At 36.5% G+C, this 20,861-nt stretch overlaps 1 protein-coding gene across 1 annotated transcript in view; it reads right to left on the bottom strand.

Moving 5' to 3' along the window:
- Window positions 1–1,432: 1,432 nt before the first annotated feature.
- The window catches only part of zdhhc2 (zinc finger DHHC-type palmitoyltransferase 2), a 234,048-nt gene continuing 214,619 nt past the window's right edge, over window positions 1,433–20,861 (bottom strand). Inside the window, exons 9-13 of the mRNA XM_028802046.2 lie at window positions 17,224–17,350; window positions 12,628–12,720; window positions 4,503–4,615; window positions 2,845–2,918; window positions 1,433–2,202 (exon numbers count right to left, since the gene is read on the bottom strand). Of these exons, the coding sequence (XP_028657879.1) occupies window positions 2,878–2,918; window positions 4,503–4,615; window positions 12,628–12,720; window positions 17,224–17,350 (374 nt within the window). The 3' untranslated portion in view covers window positions 1,433–2,202; window positions 2,845–2,877. The remainder of the gene's footprint in view (window positions 2,203–2,844; window positions 2,919–4,502; window positions 4,616–12,627; window positions 12,721–17,223; window positions 17,351–20,861) is intronic.

Genomic DNA, 20,861 nt, shown 5'->3' with positions numbered 1-20,861 from the left:
TAGGAGAACCCACAATGCAAGCCTTTTCTTGGCATCCTTACTACTATAATAAAACAACCCCTCCAATGCTACAGGGTACCCAAGAGTAGCCAGGTCAGCCCCTCCTGATTCAGTCATTCATCGTCATATCCTTTATCAAATCCACTTAATCCAGTTAAGGGGCTGGAGGGGACAGAGCTTATCCATCCAGCACTAGGCACAAGGCAAGAATCAATCTCTGAATCTTTGGGTCAGAACCAGGGGATCAGAGGGGGTGAAGGGTACAGGGCATCTGAAGCCATGTTTACAGTGAGAAACCCTGGCAAATGTAAGGTATCTGGATAGTACCCAGAGTACATGCAAATCTCTGAGGTAGTCAGCTGCTGTACACCATGGATTATATTAAATTATTCCTATTCTGTTGTACAAAGGGGTACAACTGAAAGATTTTTAGTTGCACAAAAAAGGTTGAACATAATCTTACTATTTAGCAGATTTAAATGATTGAGCTAATAAAAACAATATTGTGCATTTATCATTGTGAATAAGCTGCCACTCTACCCCTTACTCAAGCTCTGGTTCTTCATGACAAAGTTGAAACATCGTTTCAGGTTTAAGTTTAGGACTTACTTTAGCACTGGGGCAACTTCCATCTTTTCAGAGATAGATCAAACTTCTTTACATGTTAATAATAGAGCATTACTATTTGATGAAAATCAAGTATCTCCATGTAGGGAGGCCAACAGCTTTATGTAATTAGTCAAGAATAGGCACAATAAGACATTGCTTGAATAAGTCGGCATGAAACACAAGCTGTTTCCTTTTTGCATTCTGAATTAGGAAAGATTAAACTTCTTGAAACATTGTTTTGGTTACCAACCAAAAAAACTATTTTTCCTATTTATTAATAAGATGTTTTCAACTTTGTATGTTTCTTTTGGTGTTTTTCAGTATTATATATCTTAATAGAGTAGATCATCTGTTTATCCACTGGTTTACCAACCTAATATTTACCTATCATTAGAGTACGAGGAGCCAGCACTGGATACAACTGAGACTGGGATACCAGTCTCAAACAGGGTACGCCCATACACTCACACTTATGAAAGTTAACAGCCAGCCATCAACTGACCATGTTTGCTTTTGGGATGTGCAGAAAAAACAGAGAACCTAGAGAAAATCCACTGATTCCATTCAGAAAGTGGCTTTCAATCTATGCCTCTGATGCTTGACCACTTTGCCACCGTATTTGTTTAAAATGTTAACTACAGTTTTTATTTTTTTTATCAAAAGTGCAAATAGTTAAAGGCTTTTTAATATAAAGGAGGGTTAAGCATATAGCAAACAGTAAATTCACAAAGAACAAAGAATAAATTCTTCAGAGATGCTCAGTACCATTACTTTCAGAGAGAGCCAGTTTTGGCAAATAAGTTTTACATCATAATAATACCAAAGCAAAAAAAGCATCCCTATGAAGAGTTGATCAATACTTTGATGCCCAACTAAGTAAATTCTTTTACATACAGTACCCGAATTAAAACAGTCACACACTCATATTGTACCGTGAAGCAATGCAGTCAACACTACAGTTACTTTGTAAGCATATATTAATGTTTCTCAAATAAAGAAGAACACATTAAATCATGGTTTTTTGGAACTGGACTCCTAAACCCCATTGTTAAACACATTTCACTGTAACAAAGGTGCCCTTATCTTATTAATCTGCTTGGAAAAGCAGATGTTAATTTTACAATCAGGCAGACGACTGAACAATAATTGCCTTAATATCCACATAGCACAAAAAGTGCACAAATTTTATTTCTGTCTTTCCTTAAAAACTGCCTGAGTGTAACTTTTCTCTTAATTCGTTCAACAACTGTAATTCTGTTCATCACCGTTACAATTAATTCAGGATGATGGGACATTGTATGTACACTTCACCCATGTCCTCTTCTAAATGACTCTTTAACAAACAGTATTTTGCAATCTAAAACTGGTCAAGTGAATTAGCAATTACCAATATTCTTTGAGTAGAAAATCCACTGCACTTTACTGATATTAAGATACAAATGTTCTGTGTATTGAGCAGTGATATGAAAAGAGCCAATCAGATGCTGGAATGCTGGCTGTGTCAAACACCCACACAGGCACAGAGATGAGGGTGGCCAGGGGACCAGCCGTTCCCGGTGCAATGAGCCTTTGTGTAATCTCTTCTGTAAGCAGCTGAAACATATAAAAAGGGTAAGAAATCACAGATGAGAAGAACATAAAATGATCTCACATGATCCTTTAAAAATAAGGCTGCTTGAAGCTGAGCCAATTTAGCTTTTTGAAATCGACACATTCGAAAAAAGTACTATTTTTCTGCTTTCCACATTTATAGCTAAACAAGGAACATGCTTACACCATGACAATTTGTTTTCTTTCACAGGTTTTCCTAAAGTATAAGATTTGATCAAAAACATTGCTTATTACAGTGTTAGATCTTTGGGGTGTAACTGATACATTTTTCTTCCTCTCCCAATTTTCCAGCACTATCCTGTTGAGCTGTTTGTTATTTTTCGACTATTATTTAGATCTGTTGTTAATGTGGTTGACTTTTTTGTAGGAGGCTAGTACAATGTCTCTTCTTCATTGTTACAAATGGTGCGTGATTTATTTTAGTGTCACATGTTGCTCTAGGACTCTCTTATGTGACATCCTATTGGTGTTTCTGTCTATAATTGTACTATGTTATTTTGCCATTTTCTTTTGGTTAAATGTACAAATGGCAAAACTGAGATGTAAAGCAAGTTACTAGTCTCACTTGTATTTTGATTTTGCATCATTTCGATGATATCTTAAAATAGCTACAGTTGTGCTTACCGTATAGCCATTCAGATATATTGCCATCTGTTTCTAGGTTTCATTTTCAATTGTCATTGCTGGATTGCTTGTACCTATAAAGAAGTAAGGAAATGATATTTTAGATCAGTAACCAAAGATTTCAGTGAATATTATGGTTGTCTAATATGAAAGATTACTAAAATGCAGCATCCATCCTTCCATTTTCCAACCCGCTGAATCCGAACACAGGGTCACGGGGGTCTTTTGGAGCCAATCCTAGCCAACACAGGGCACAAGGCAGGAACCAATCCCAGGCAGGGTGCCAACCCAACGCAGGACACACACAAACACACCCACACACCAAGCACACACTAGGGCCAATTTAGAATCGCCAATCCACCTAACCTGCATGTCTTTGGACTGTGGGAGGAAACCCACGCAGACACGGGGAGAACATGCAAACTCCACGCAGGGAGTACCCGGGAAGTGAACCCAGGTCCCCAGGTCTCCCAACTGCGAGGCAGCAGCGCTACCCACTGCGCCACCGTGCCGCCCTAAAATGCAGCACTACCACCTAAAAGCAACTTCCGTGTATGATTTCTTACAGATTAGGTAACTGCATCATTTGCTCAAAGGCAGCTAAGGATATTCTCTACAGCACAGACTTGGAGAGTCGTCTCCATTTCTAAGACGTGCAGTGCTATGATCCTGCTCTTCTCTATGCTCATGTCATCCCTACCATTTGTCACGGCTATCTCTGAAGGGTTAGAAGTCTCTTCAGATATTTTTTTAAAATCAAAAGGAGAAATCATGTCAAACTGCAGCATGCTTAGGGTTTTAAAAAACTGATCTTGGTAACTCATGATAAAATATGTGTTAAAAACCCAAAAGCTTGGTTTTATTCTGTGTAAAGAAATAAATAAAAAGTTTCAAGCTTAGCAGTATTTTAGTTTTGCTGTGAAAAGTAAGTGAAGGGGACTGAAAGAGTATGTTTGCTTTCACTTCTCTGTCTTATAAAGTTGTTTTTTTTTTGTGTTTTAGTATCACATTAATTAACCAGTGAGACTAAAAACACAATAAATACTCTAATGCTAGCCATTTTCTTCTCAATACTGTACATGTTTTTTCAAAAGTAGCACTTTGTAAACTGTAATGATCCATGCGTACTTCTTTGCGTATTGCTTACTTATGGCTTACCCCTTCAGTAATTAGCAGTATATTTTAATCATCTACACTTCCTAACTACAAACTGACAATGGCAGGAATTTCCAGATTTCATTTTCTAAATGAAGTTAATTGTTAACACATTAATCACATTAAAGAGAAAAAAACCAATACAAAATCTCTTCCTTTTATCCTAGGATGGATCACTTAATATCACATTTCTCAAATGTCTGTATGGCTAAAATAATGACAAATCAAAAAAAAAACAAATTAGGCAAAAGAAAAAAAGTATTGACTTCTTTACTTTGTCATTAAGCATTTTTTAAAATCCAGACAGACAAAAGATGAGTAAAACAAAGCACTATGTAAGCTTGGCATTGCAATCCAAGCATTAGATATGGTGGTGCTCCATATTCTCAGTCTTGATTTGGCTTTCCTTGTGTGTGTCTGTTTTCAAAGAATCCAAAGACGGTTGAATTTCTGAGTGTACAACACACACCAGATCTGAATACAGAGGTGGTGCTAAGGCATACCATGCTTTTCTTTGTCTTCTCCTACGTCGTGTTCAGGCCAGGACTTCTCACTATTCAGCAGGTGACTTTGACTTTCTCGTAAAGGCTTGGCTGGAAATGGGTGATTGTCTCCACTGCAGAAAAAAGAGAAACATATGAAGATGCCAGTGTTCATCATACATGTTTCTTTCAGGATACTTGATTATTTGAGCAAACTGTTTGCACTTTATGACTGGTACTGCATCATGTTTTGAGGCTGTTGCTGCCAAGTTGACTCTGGCCTACTGGAAATTATGATATGTATGATGAATCTCTTTTGACATACATAAATAATTCAGAATCAGTATATGATTCAGATAATTCAAGTAAGTGTCAAACTATTCCAATTCAAATTATGATATTATTATTCAATTAAAATCAATTCAAGAAGGCAGAGATACAGAAAATCCCCTTTTGCCTTTCACTGTTTCTTTTCATGTTTATTTTAATGTTTCAGAATATTATCGCTTATTTTATCCCGCTCTCTCTATCATGCAAGGACAAATAAACTTACAACATATAAAACACAGAAACTGCATTTCCCAACATCCCACATGCAGACAGCTTATTTGTTCTTTTAAGATGTTTTGTCGATTGATTTTTATTTTTGTTTAGATTTGGAGAATATGAAAATTCTTTCTTTTCCAGTTACTGAGATATATATTGAGTTTGACCTAAATCTGGAGATTGATTTGACCAGTTTAAAATGTATCACTTTTATCTCCTATGAATTTGTTGTTGGCATTGCCCACTATTTAATTTAAATCTGATTAGACAAAAATAACATATAACATACTGTATATGTTAATCAAATATAACAAAGATAATGTTTATTTGAGTACTATTTTTTTTCTACTGATTTTTTCTTTTGTCAAAATCAAAAGAGAAACCTCATATTATTTCCATTTTAAGTAAAGGAACTAATCATAAAACAAGAAAATAAATAAAATCATAAGGTGTTTGTCTGCCATTCACACAAAAACAGCTAAACAGATTTTAATAACATTTTTCATTTGCGTTTCCATGGTCCAAGTTAAAAAAATAGGCTACATTTGAAATAAGGCTGTAATGAAGTGGAGACTATAATTCATATCATAACAACAACAATTTATTTCTTCTATAGACCAAAATCACTCAAGGAGTGGCTTTAACAGGCCCTGTTTTTTGACAGCCTCCCAACTTTGACCCCCTAAGAAGACAAGAAAAAACTCCCAAAAAATACCCTTGTAGGGAACAAAAAAATAGAAAATGGAAGAAATCTTGGAAAAGGCAATTCAGAAAGAGACTCCTTTCCAGGTAAGCTGGACATGCAATGTGTGTCAAAAAATGGAGTAAATATAATACATAAAACAAAACATCAGGCAGCAGCAGTGCATGGGGCTGATGGGAAGGCAATGTTATCAACACACACAAAGTGACATCTCATCGGAGACTACAAGAACAGCGTTTTCTTCCCACCTAATTTGGATTTTTGGAGAGTATATCATTTTGTTTGTCCGTGAGTTGAGTTTAGTGAATGTCATGTCTCAGCCAAGGTTCCTCCCCTAGCAGGGCTTCAAATTTTCAAATTCATGCTTTATGTCTTCTTTATTCATTTTTGATTCTTTTATTTATGTCAACTCTATTTTTAGTTTCAGTTATGTATAAGAGCTGCCTTTGTTATGTTCCGTGTGTTTTGTTGGTGGTCCCCCAAGAGGCGAGGCTACCTGCCAATCACTTCCAGGAACTGCCCTCTGGCCAATAAATCTGGAGGGTCTTCCACAGTTCCTGTTGGTTCATTGTGAATGCACTGTGGAGTTAGTGAGTAATCTGTGTTTTACTCAGTTTATGTCCTTTGTATATTTTGGAATTTTGACCTTCTTGCTGTTTTTTGACCAATTTTTTGATTTCTGAATTGGGACTTTATTCAATTTTAATTAACTTTGTTACAGGAAATTGGCCTTTCTGCACCACTGAGCTTCATCCATCCCTCCATTATCCAACCCAGTATATCCTAACTACAGGGTCACGGGAGTCTGCTGGAGCCAATCCCAGCCAACACAGGGCACAAGGCAGGAAACAAACCCCGGGTAAGGTGCCAGCCCACCTAAGGGCACACACATGCACACACACACCCACACACCAAGAACACACTAGGGACAATTTAGGATCGCCAATCCACCTAACCTGCATGTCTTTGGACTGTGGGAGGAAACACGGGCACGGGGAGAACATCCAAACTCCACACAGGGAGGACCCGGGAAGTGAACCCAGGTCTCCTAACTGCGAGGCAGCAGTATGTAGTATTTTATAAAGATATTGGTCTTACCTTTATTTCTAGCTGGGGTTTAACAGAGATATCCCCTCTAGTAGGCATTATTTGGAAGTGCTTGGGACTATGTGTTTTGGAACTCTTTAGTTCTTGGGACTCCTAGTTCATGACAGCCATTTTCAAAATACAGTTTTTGCCTGTTAATTTTCATCTAGACTCTTTTGACTCTTCCAAAACGGGCGTATGGTGTTGTTAAAAACCTTAGAAAGTAGCGTTCCTTTTTTTCAAGACCACAAAAATGTTAAAACCATAAAACAGTTTCAGGTGCAAAACCACAAGTGAAATTAAGTTTCGCATCAATTTTGCAAGCCTCTATGCAAAAGGAAATTTGACTGTTTTGCTCACCACTACCTACTATTTTGTGATGTGATGTTATACACAATCAACAGAGTTAGATTTGGATTACCGGGCAAGGATAGTGGCGGCCTGCTCTGTGTTAGTCAAATATTCATTACGCTGTGAACTCCTGAAAATAACTCTTAAATAAACTAATGACACTATATTTTTTAATAATGCAAAAATTACATTTTTGAAAAAGACGCTATGGTACAAGTCCATATCGTTACTAAGTGTGATAGAGATAAGCTATGATGAAACAGAATGAAGCGTGATTTTTATTACATGATGAGTCACTGTTCAGAATATAGTAGAAAGAGTGGGTGGTGTTTGTAACATTTATTGTTTCTTGATAGTAAACATTTATTCAAGTTCATTTTATGATTAGGTACTTTTATCATTTTAAACTTTGATGTCAATACAGCATCATGATTTATAGCAATTTGCGAAATCAGCTTTGAACCATCTTCATAATATTATCATTTAACATCACTGGTGCTCTCTCCTGTAGTAATACAAACACCTGCAGGAATATCTGTGAACTCCAATCCCCGTACCCCTCTTACTGTAGGTAAGGTCTATGCATTCAGTTATTCAACAAGCCATCCAGTTTATTATTATGGAATTAAACAACTATTTCTGAAACCGTAGTAAATCAGGAAATACAAAGAAGTTCATAGTTCCAGGCTAGTAAGGAATTACTGCAATTACGGAATGCAATCATACGCAAAAAGAATAATTTCTCAACACATGAGAACTAACAAATTGATAGTTATCAGAGAAGTAGTGTGGATGACGGATGGGACACTTAGTTTTCAGAAAACAATGACAAAAGGGTCAACATTTTTTTAACCTTAACCCATTATGAAAATACCTGGGCAACACTGGGTACTTTGCTTATTTAATAAAATGGGCACACAAAAATCTATTTGATTATAATAACTGTACATGAAATCTGCTGCTTATAATTCTGTTATCCTCAATAAGGAACATGTAAGAATAATGCATATACAGGGAGATAATGGAAGACATGAAATTAATTAAAATAATCTGGACATTTATTTTTAAATGTTTAAATATAATAACATTCTTTTGGATCTTTAATTAAAAATGCAAGCTCTATTAATGAAAATAAATACTGTACATTAAATCCTTCCCCCAATTAATTGATAATTTACAACTATACATTAAAAACATTATACTATATTACTTTTGCAACTCTCTTATCCTTAGAGTCAAGTTTAATAATGTGGTGATTGCTTTTGCTTTTATTTCTTTCAGACCTTTGTTTTCCTTCCAGTCCTTTTTCATTTTGTATGTGAATTTTGAGACCTGCTGAAAGCCCTTCTGCATTCATATTTTACTTTTTGGCTGTATTTAGAAATGTTGAAAATAGGACACGATTTTCCACATAAAATGTTAATGTCTTGTCATTGGATATTACAGATGAATGCAAAAATCTCTTTGTTTCATTTATGTACTTCTTAGTGTTTCCTTGTTAAAAAAATTTTCAAGAACGATTTCTGATTACAATTTTTAGATTAGATGAAAGGTAGGACAAATTCTTGGTTTCAGAAGCAGTTGACTATGATTCACCTCCTGTTTGCTATATTAATTCTTTGCTTCTCTCCTTGTAGACATAATAGATAAAAGTGTTATACTTCTTAAAACAGAATCTCAGTGCTGTTACACTTATTATTATTCAAATGTGCATGTAGGGGTAATCTGAAAGCACCAAGAACTCCAACCTAATTAATGTTCTGCATATTAACTTACAAAATGATAGTCACCTCACTAAAAGAATGTGCAACATGGTAAAACATGAACCTTGTGCAGTATGTATCTGTCACAATTTCCAACTTTGTAGTGGAAGAGGTTCCCGTAACAAACAAAAAAAGAACAAATTAAAAGAATTTTATTTTTACTTTGTAACGTTTAATATTAGGGACCTGGATCTCAAGACTGAGTAGAAATTTAACCAAACACTTAAGATGCGGCCTTTTTAGTTTGTTTTTGTCCCTTTGTAAATTGCTCTCTCTTAGTGTTTTATTTCTGTAAAGCTAATCTATTGCTTGGTGAGTCATATCTGAGATGTTTCATTTTTGTTGTTGAAAGTTGTCCACATCTTTCTTAATGGGAGCTATCTCTGGAAAACGGGCAATACAGTCAGTATGATATCTATTAGTTTGTTTTAGAGTTGCTACAGTGAAACCACAGACAAAGCTGCAGCTATGAACAAGAGTGTGGGTGTAATTTTTGTACTTCATTGTAGAAAATGTAATAGCTGTCATTTGCTAAGGAATTTTAAAATTTGTATAAGAATGGCTAGAGGCCACACAAATAAGTGGTGAACATAAAATTCAACTATTTGATATATTTATTTGACAAGAACAGCAAAAACTCATATCCTGGTAAATTTGCATGAAATATTGGTAATGGGTGTACATACAAAATAACACAAAGTGGAATGTTTGTTATGGAGAAATTCATTGTGTAGTATATAAATAGATATATACAATGTAATGTTTTGCTTCTTTCTTTATTCTACTGGCTAATCATATAATATAATACAGTATAACTTTTTTGGTAATTGTACAAGTATAATGCAACTGCTCCTTTGACTCATCTCTAGATATGCTGTATATATTGTTTATGCTCATGAGATAAATTCACAGGGTGTGAAAGGTTACTTCATTTGTAAAACATTTTTCCATATTTGCTGAGTGTACTCAAAAAAAAGACAAAATAGAAAAAGATCAAAGTACTCTTGTCTTCCATATGGTAAGTTAAGGTGATCTCTTGTGGGAACACGACATCTGAACATTTAACATCTGTTAAGATCTAAAGTTCAGATCTTTTCATGTTCAGTACTTGCTGATACCAAAAAACATGTGCAACGTCAGTAACAGAATATGCTGTTAGTATAAGAAAATATGAAAACTGAGCTCATCAGAGCTCTCTTTAGTTTTCTTAGCTGTCTCACTTAGCAATAGTTTTATCTTTCGTTGGCCTTTCCCAACCCGTTTTAGCGGGGATTGCATGCTTTAATACTATGTGGAACCTCACTTTGATTTGTTTCACTCTTCACTCTCACAGTTTGTGAGTCTAAGCTTTATATGTATGTGTCCATTGTAATTGTCTGTGTTTACATCTCCTTTTATCTCTTTATTTTAGCAATAGTGATTTTAGAAGCCACTCCTCTGTATACATAACAGATAAGTAGAGAAGCCGTCAGCCCAAAAACTCACCCTCAAAATTGTCTTTCCTAGTTTTGGAATTCATTAAATTATTGACTTTTTCAGCTTAATGCTTTTTTTTAATTCAAGAGATATTATACAGTCATATTTGTGAGTAGTTTCTTTATTTGTGTCTTGAATCTTGTTTTTTTAGCTAACTTTATAAATTTTTATTGGTTGTTTTTGTTTATTATAAATTCATAACATTATATTTTTAAAGTATTCAAGCACTTTTGTTTTGTTTTTGTCACAGCCATTTAGGGGAAATGTTAAATGATAATGTTATAAAGATGGTTCAATGGTGCAGTTGTGTATTACCTCATCACCCTACCAAAGTGGTGGTGGAGCATTCACAAAAGTCAAATTTAAAGATAAGGTCTTTGCAAAAACATCCATTTTGTCTGAAACTTAGTTAGGGAAGAGGAAGGAAGGTTTTTGGACAAAATCTTATATATAAAAATCTATGCGTGGAAGTGTGTGTGTCTATCCGGCCTGGAAGTGAGAGGTGGTGTCGGGGTAAGGGCTCCGCCTCCGAGGAAACAGAAAACTCACTTAGCCGCTAATAACACAAGCAAGGCCAGCACGTCAGCAAAATGAAACCTCAGAAGAAAGACAAAGTCGCTTAGCCACTAACATCGGCAAAACGGTATCCCTTTTACTTTTCCTCCTGCTGTTAATACACAAGCGATGCGAGCACATCGGCAAAACAAATCCTCCTAGGAGAGAGATGCCCTGAGTAGTTCCTTTAAATTACCTGACATCTCTACATTTCAATTTTTTTCTAATTATTTCATAGTTTCTAGAACCCTGGCTTTTTAAAGGGCAGGCTTACACAGCTAGTTCCTTTATATTTTTATATATATTCATGCACCAATTCCATTGACTGAATTTATACCAAAGCAGGTTTTTTTACTCTTTTAATCGGCCCACTCTCTGTGAGACTGCAGTAGAGCTGTGGGTGAAGAATGCCATGATCTCTGACGGGATATCTGTAAGCAACCAGTGGGGAATAAAGTTTTGGATTATGCCGCCTAATCAGCAGGCTTGACAAATGACTGACAGAATTTGGTGGGGTGGGCTGGAGAGGGGGTTGAATGAGAAGTTAGAGAGTGCAAAATTTTAGGTGTAGACTATCGTGAGACACCATAGCATGTGATCTACAGGGACTCTTTCTTCTTTGGTTGATTTGGCCTGTTTGTCATGGAGCATACCAGGTCAGATAATCATGGCAAGGTGGTCTTTTTAGATTCTAGTTAATTTCCCATCTAACCCTTAGCTTTAGAACCAATGCAAATGGCCTGCTACCAGAAGTAACGCTTCTTAGGTAGAAATAACAAAGCAGAGCCTGTGCTGCTATTTTTAAGGATCAGCAAAGCAATTTCTGATTGGCAGTTATAAATAAAAACTGATAATCTTCCCAGCTATGGTAGATGATTTGTAGCCAATTACCGAATTAAGGTAACATATTGTGCCAGTAGCATAAACAATAAATCCTGGACAGGGTGCCAGTCCATCACAGTACACACTTATGCTCACACCCATACTCATTCACACAGATCAACATAAAGGAGGCAATTACCTAAAACACACATTTTTGGAATTTGGAAAGAAAATATGAGTGTGAATGTTATGCCAGACTCTGTCAGTGGCCATAGAAACCTAAACTTCTATGGTGATATACATTTACCTAAAAAAAGAAGCTACAGTGAGCACAGTAAAACTGAACAGCTTTATCACCCTGGTGGAATGATTCATTGTTGCTCCTCTTCTAAACCTACAGTATGATTGGATACAATAACAGATACACTCAGTATTGCTCGACTGTGTTGATAATATGGCACTCTTTGGAAAGGGCTTATGCCACATTCTAGGTCTTCAGATATTGGATGACCATTGTCAGAAAGTTTGATTATCACTCCCCATAAATTTAATTTCTTCACAGCCCCTGTTTACCCATTTATACTCTGAAAATTTCCAAACGTTTAGTTCATATGGTTTGCAGTTTCTTTTGACTTGGTCAAAATTTTGCATAAATAAATCTTCCTTTTTTGGTTATATATTGTCATTGGTGTAAAATATGTTAATCTAGCATCATTGATTTATCTTTGAAATATTACCAATTCCCAGTACTCAACCATAAAACAGTAGTTTTAACAAAAGGGTAATTCATTGTTAATATAGCATGCACATCTTGTAAAGCAGAAAAAGAAAAAAAAATCCATACTTTTTGACAGCTGAATTGTTCCCAGCAGGAGTTGGGGGCTGTTCAGGATCCTGGTTCACGAGACACGTTGGGAAAGAGCAGCCATCTCCTAAGCTATGAAATAAACATTAAATTACTCTAATATACTGTAGAAAGTTTGGCTATTTACTACTTACTCCTGTAATAAGTGTATATGTTTAATATGCCACTGTGCTCTTTACAAATATTTTATAAATCTACTTTTCTTTCTACTCACATGCACAGCTAATACAAAGCCAGATTTAGCACAGGGGCTCATCATTTAGAACTGCTAGGCAAGCATTAGAAGACAAGGCAGGGACAACTGCGAAATGGGCATTGTATACTATTTTTGTGTGTCAAAGTCAGCATGAAATTGTATCCTTTTTGCCTTGTTTGGAATGGCATGATTCACTGAAGTGGGGGCCTGCACATGAAGAAAGAGTATAAAGCCTTGGAACATTGCCCGGCACACCTTTGAAGCAAATGGACGGATGGGAGATAACGTCATCTGATCCTGAAAATCCTTCCAACATAGCGTCGAAAATGGCAGACTCTATACATCGGGCCCCTACTCCAGAAGGTCTTGCCATGGCTTCCTTCATCTGTTGTGCAGCATAAACCGTTATTAAAGAAAGCTAAGTTATTTCTCCTATGTGATTTCTTACTGCCGTATCACTAAGGGAGGGGTATCACCTTTTTATATTATATCTATACTAGAGAAAGAGCCTGTTTTGACAACGTAAGATGAAACAGGCACGAGTTTGTGTCAGCAGTGTATGAAGAACAAATAATAAGTAACGAAGAAGTTGTTTTGTAATGCTTGTAGTCCGCTTTACTCATTACTGTACAGGCTTGTACTGTTAGTTGATGAATTTTCCAGGCCTATAGTATAATATTGAATGATGAATGTTCCAGTACAATATGGAATAGTAATAAGTATAAGCACCACAAACCTGATATAGGTGTATTGAATGAATGCGTAATTGAATCAGAATGCGTAATTAGGCCTCGAGCTGTAGTCGAAATCTCCTTTCAGGCCTATAGAGCTTTAATCGAAGTCGCCTTTCTCTTTGAATTTTTGTGGCCGTAAATCCGCCACCTGCCGCGATGTTGGGGTTGGATGTCGGTCTCGCAAGGTTTTTCGGAGAGCTGCGCAGAAGGCGACTGTGCATTTGGCTTTGGACATGCACAGAAGGCGACTGCGCATTTGGCTTTGGACGGACGTGAGTGAGTGAGTGAGTGAGTGAGTGAGTGAGGAGGCAGGTGAATTATGTATTAAGATAGTTTCGGGTTATGTAAGATGCTGCAATTAAAAAAGAACTCATTCCAACAAGGGAGCTAGTTCCCCCTGCTGGATACAACTCCTCAGCTGCAGGGGTATGATTGGTTTACGATTACATTAAACACTTTTTTTCATTTAGTCTGAAGTAGTATGAACACTGCAGAACATTGGTATTAGCGGACAGTAACATTTTAAGCCGTACCGTACCCTTTCATTTACAGTTTATTTAAGTCATAAAACAGATAAAACTTACAATGTAAATAACATTAAATTTAAGCTGTCAGTACAAAGAAACTCAAGCTGTTCAAGTTGGTAGCCAATTAAATTAAGATTTTTTGTGATGAAATTTTATTAATAAAATTAAAAAGAAGTACATTACAGAGAACTCAATAATAAATTTTCCTTTAGAATAAAAGTATCATAATTGAAGTGCATGTAACATCAATGGGAATAAATTACTCTTAAAAGTACTTGTAATCTTTCATGTACTTTAAAATTTTGCACATTGACAGCATTACTTACACTGTGTCTTAAATAGCAAATATCAAAAACTTAAAAAATAATACAGAAAACTATTTTGAACAACTTAAAACTTACTCAATATATACTGATTAAAAGAGTAATAAGCATAGCATGGCCAGCAAATTAGCAAGTGAACACACTGTATATGCTAGTGCAAGCTGAGTTAATATGTAATAATCTGTTTACAAAGGTCATGCACCCTTGCTAGCTGATTCATTGTAACAACAATGTCGTCTGTGTCTTGTGGGGACGTAGAACATGAGATTCTTGCAAGACACGCCCTACTTACAACCAATATCAAATAAGATCACGGGCAGTAAAACACTCAGTTGTGTCAAGGCTTTGAGCACACACAGATCCAGGGCTCTCAGTACATATAAAGTGTATAAGGACAATACGTTATAGATGAAACGTCAACAACTAAGCAAAGAAGAAAGAGCAGCGTGGAGAAAAGAGACTCAAAAGCGTTGGAGAGAAAAAAATGCAAAAAAGAAAAAGAATAATCGAGGTGCAAATTCAGAAAATAAGGAAAGTAATAAACAGACCAGAACGAGTGGAATTGAAAAAAAGCAGGTCCAGTCGGGCTCAGAATTAAAAGACAAAGAGTAAAAGATAGATAGATAGATAGATAGATAGATAGATAGATAGATAGATAGATAGATAGATAGATAGATAGATAGATAGATAGATAGATAGATAGATAGATAGATAGATAGATAGATAGATAGATAGATAGATAGATAGATAGATAGATAAATACTTTATTAATCCTAAGGGGAAATTCACATACTCCAGCAGCAGCAGATACAAAAAACAATATTAAATTAAAGAGTAATAAAAATGCAGGTAAAAACAGACATTAACTTTGAATAATGTTAACGTTATACGTTAATAGTTTGGGGGAGGAACGATCTCCTCAGTCTGTCAGTGGAGCAGGACAGTGACAGCAGTCTGTCGCTGAAGCTGCTCCTCTGTCTAGAGATGACACTGTTTAGTGGATGCAGTGGATTCTCCATAATTGATAGGAGCCTGCTGAGTGCCCATCGCTCCGTCACAGATGTCAAACTGTCCAGCTCCATGCTTACAATAGAGCCTGCCTTCCTCACCAGTTTGTCCAGGTGTGAGGCATCTCTCTTCTTTATGCTGCCTCCCCAGCACACCACCGCATAGAAGAGGGCGCTCGCCACAACCATCTGATAGAACATCTGTAGCATCTTATTGCAGATGTTGAAGGACGCCAGTCTTCTAAGGAAGTATAACCGGCTCTGTCCTTTCTTACACAGAGCATCAGTATTGGCAGTCCAGTCCAATTTATCATCCAGCTGCACTCCCAGGTATTTATAGGTCTGCACCCTCTGCACACAGTCACCTCTGGTGATCACAGGGTCCAGGGGGGTCTGTGCCTCCTAAAATCAACCACCAGCTCCTTGGTATTGCTGGTGTTCAGGTGTAGGTGGTTTGAGTCGCACCATTTAACAAAGTCCTTGATTAGGTCCCTATAGTCCTCCTCCTTGCATGCAGAGCAGGTTAGAGATTATGAAAGCTGTGGAATTTGAAAGGCCTTAAAAGAAGTTGGCGCGATACAAATGCAAAGAAAGTTAAAGAATATGAAAGCAGGAAAATTAGAAAGTATCAAAAAAAAGAAAGTACAGATCGCAGTTGCGCAAACAAACGGAAATTATTACTTTAAAAAAAGGGAAAATAGTCACCATGGACCAGGTGTCATTGAAAAAAAAGCAGGACAAAGCAAGGTCAGAAATTAAAGACAAAGAGTAGAAAACAAACTAAAACATCATAAAGAGGTTAAAAAACAAGGAGGCCAAACACATGCAGAGCAGGTTATAGATAATGAAAACAGTGGAATTCAAAAGACTCAAAAAAAAATGTAGGAGCAAAACACATGTAGAGCAAGAAACAGAATATGAAAGCAGAAAAAAACGAAAGTGTCAAAACAAAGAAAGTAAACATCGCATTAGTGCAAAGAAAGAGAAATTATTATTTGGAGAAATAACGAAAAGGCGAATAGAGATCGAATATATGGACATAGGTGATATGTCAGAAGTATGTAAATCAGAGAATTTCAAAAACGGGGTTTACCTCACATGCATTTATTGGTTACTCTGCAAAAAAAATTATTAACTGCTGATGATGTAGGTCGGTTTGTCTCTGCTGAAATTCCAAACACAGAAACCTGTCCTGAATTATGGTACAAAGTCATTAAATACATGTCTCATGGACCTCATTTAAAAGATTCAGCATGTTGGGACTCGAAAGATTCCAAATATTGTTTTTAACGAAGTTCTGAAATAAAAGTGAAACTAATGAAATACCAACAATTCAAAAAAAAAAATCTTAAAAGTGTGTATCTGGAAAACCAAACAAGGGGGTTGGCGAGTGAATTGAGCAGGGGGCGAAACCCCCTAGTTAATATTAAATATAGTTTACTGAAAAATTAATTATATGAATTCAAATCTGTAATACCAGTACAGCAGAAAAAGGACACACACACACACATACACATGTACCATTTGTAAAAAAGGAACATGTGGCATAGAGTAGAATTTGCTAATACAAAAAATGATTTCCTAAGTAAAAACATGAAATATAGATATTTCCCTCCATAAATCTGTGTTGAGTCCAGCTGATGAATAAGGCCCCATGTTCACTTAAGCATACATGAATCCAGAAAATTTGGTTAAATGAGACCTAATGAGTTTTCTTCCATATTTACTTTATTAAAAAGTTTACATCTTATTTTCATGGTGGACAAATTAAATAATGAAATCACATACCTTGTAAAAACTGGCAAAAACCAATACTTCTTTTCATCGCCAAACACCTGACGAAGATTTTTGCTGAAACCCAGGCTGAATCCACTTTTATCAGCTCCATGTCGAAAAGCAGGTGCTCTGAAGGCCTCTAAAAATAAACAGCACAATATTTTAATATTTCCTTATTTTTCAGGGTATAGTTCCCTTGATATTAATTACTTTCCAAAAGAATGCTAGCACATTGTGCTCAAAAGCCTTGGTGGAAAGCACTCTTCTGCTGGTGCTATTGGCCAGGTAGTGAGCATCATTTGAAATTCCATGAATTGCAGCATGCTTTCACATCACGTTGCCAGCCACAGCCAAAATTGTCAGGAGGACTTCTCAGGACTGTACAAAATTGGTAGTTGAAGGCTGACCTAAAGAGGCAGCTCATGTTTCCACACACCTTTGTGGAGAACACACTCAGACCAGGCACTGCGCTGGTATTTGAGAAAATAATGGATTGTGACCCTGGAAAATTTCATGGGAGAAACTAAACACAGAAAAAAGGGTTAAATGTGAGGACTTGGTGAGCAAGTGTCTCAGTCAATGGTGGCATGCAGTATGTGTCCATTGAGATGAGCTGCAGACCTTCTGAAGTTCAGTTACTTTGCAAAGCCTACATTGTTCTTAATACAGCAAACAAGAAGATGACTTGATAGTATGGTCACTGAATTTTCACTCTAATCTCTAAATAAGACATGGTTCAAATCCAACCCAAAATCCATTTTTCAGACCCTTGAAAAGCACTCTGTTTAATTTGAACACTTGGGGAAATGTACAATTTAGCAATCTGTGTTATGTTTTTTTCGACACAGCACTACATTTCTCTTCAAGCTAAAACTGTAAAACATCAGGCTATCCTGAGGAACTTTGGTAGTCTGCCATGCTCTGAAATTTATCAGCATCTCATGCAGTGACTTCAGTTTGCCTCATACTTTTGTTTTCTGCAAACTCAGCAGGTACTGTAGATCAGGATCAATTGCAGCATTTTATTTGTTCTAAAAAATGTAATTTGAAAACAGGTTTAAACACATACAGGAACATTGAGAAAATACAGATTAGTGTTGAATTAGTTTTGCTGAAACTTTTTCACCAATCAGATAGATAAATAAATGGCTAAAAACCTATTTATGTCGCTATGTGTTGCATGTTGATTAGCGCTGGCAAAAAAGAATTTCACTGTACTCTTTAGTACTAGGATGTTGTACCGTGTTAGCCATTATGAATGTAGAGAAAAGCCAAGCAAAATGACACCTTTTATTGGCTAACTAAAAAGATTACAATATGCAAGCTTTCGAGGCAACTCAGGCCCCTTCTTCGGGCAAGATGTAATCATCTTGCCTGAAGAAGGGGCCTGAGTTGCCTCGAAAGCTTGCATATTGTAATCTTTTTAGTTAGCCAATAAAAGGTGTCATTTTGCTTGGCTTTTCTCTACTGTACTCTTTAGAGGAGTCATGATCTGGCTTATAAGTGTAATTTTTTCCAACTGTTCCTTGGCCTCTGAAAATTATTTGAGTATGATTTTTGGGGATTCCAAGACCAAGGAATCTATTATGATTATTTATGATTGTTTTCATTTTTTGCAAATTGGGTTCTCCTGTTGTTTCCTTATGGTCACTGCCATGTTGCAGACTGGTTTCTAGGGTGTGGCACCTGTGAAAGGCACTATATAGGCACCTGATTCAACACAGACTGGACACGGAGGCACACGTAAAATAAAACTACTATTTATTTTTCTTCACCTATTGGGTGTCTGAGGCACTGTTGCAACCCAGAAAGGCTGCCAACTAGCGTCCAGGTGGTGATATTGGGTCTCCCATGCTTGCTCCCCCGGAACATATGCTGCAGGGGCACACACCCCAACATCACACTTCATGATGTCACTAGTGAGACATTTTAAAAGCTGGTGCCATGTGTACCTAATTGAACAAGACTGGATTCATGAAAGAAAGAATTTGTGTCATTTCGTATAGTTAGTTTTGAATTTACTGGTTGCAACAATTTCTTCTGCCCTTTGATTATAATCTCATGTTTCTGGGTGCTGACACCCTACCCGGGGTTTGTTTCCTGCCTTGCGCCCTGTGTTGGCTGGGATTGGCTCCAGCAGACCCCAGTGACCCTGTAGTTAGGATATAGTGGGTTGGATGATGGATGGATGGATGTTTCTGGGCTCTGTTCCATGACCACAACTCTTGCTACACATCCTGCTTGTAGCAAAATGCATAGAACAGAAAAATGCCTGTTTATCAAAACTGGTAAAATGGTACGATCACATCATGCATTTAGTTACTTCTGTTCACCGGATATGTTAGCCTTTACGTCCCTCTTTCTTTGTACTTCTTGTTGCCTTTGTTCATCAGACATTGCACCCCTCTTGTGGACACTGATGATATTACACTGACATTTTGAAAATTACTATATATATATATATATATATATATATATATATAATCCAATGTCTGTCTGTATGTCTGTCTGCTTTTCATGAGAGAACTACTTAATTGACTTAAATCTGTTTTTTTTTTCTATAATTTGATTAAACATTCTGGTTGATTTTGCAACTTCTCTCATTGCGCTATGTATCATAGTTCGCTTGCGGTACCAATTTATTTGCATAAATCCAAGAGAGACGCAGTGGGCCGAGGGGAGGGGGGGCAGGGTCCTCCTTACTCACGTGCCAGCCTCAGGGCATGCACCTTAACTAATTTGCGCTTGTTCTCTCTTGTGAATTTCCCATTGGGATTAATAAAGTATCTATCTATCTATCTATCTATCTATCTATCTATCTATCTATCTATCTATCTATCTATCTATCTATCTATCTATCTATCTATCTATCTATCTATCTATCTATCTATCTATCTATCTATCTCTCTTTCTCTCTCTCTCTCTATATATATATATATATGAGGGGGGACCCAAAAATAACTGGAAATATTTTAAAAAACGTGTTTAATTTAATTTTCTGTACAAACTACAATTAGTCTCCTTTAAAGTACTCTCCATTGGCGGAAATACACTTATCTACCCGTTTGTTCCATTGTTCGAAACATTTTTTAAATTCGTCTGAAGTAATGCCCATTAATGCTCTGGTCGTTTCTTGTTTTACCTCTTCAACGTCAGCAAAACACCTTCCTTTCAAGTCTTTTTTCATCCGAGGGAACAAAAAGAAATCACACGGAGCTAAATCCGGTGAGTAGGGTGGGTGGTGGGTGGTTCAGGGTTGTCATGATGGCGAAAATTGGCGAATGCTGAGAACAGTGTGAGATGGAACGTTGTCATGATGAAAGAACCAATCGCCTGACTCCCACAAATCAGGGCGTTTCCTTCTCACACTGTTGCGCAACCTACTTTTACAAAAAAAATTCACTGAACACAAGCACAACCTTCCAGACTGATGGCACTTGGCAGACTGACTTGTGAGAAGTGTAACTAGATCGCCCTAGCGGCCCAACCACGTACTACAAGTACCAACCTAACAACAACAAAATTCCGGTTATTTTTGGGTCCCCCCTCGTATATATATATATATATATATATATATATATATATATATATATATATATATATATATATATATATATATATATATATATATATATATATATATATATATA

This window comes from Erpetoichthys calabaricus, chromosome 5 (genome assembly GCF_900747795.2).
Source record: "Erpetoichthys calabaricus chromosome 5, fErpCal1.3, whole genome shotgun sequence".
Classification (NCBI taxonomy): Eukaryota; Metazoa; Chordata; class Cladistia; order Polypteriformes; family Polypteridae; genus Erpetoichthys; species Erpetoichthys calabaricus.
This window is presented reverse-complemented; position numbering and strand designations above follow the sequence as displayed.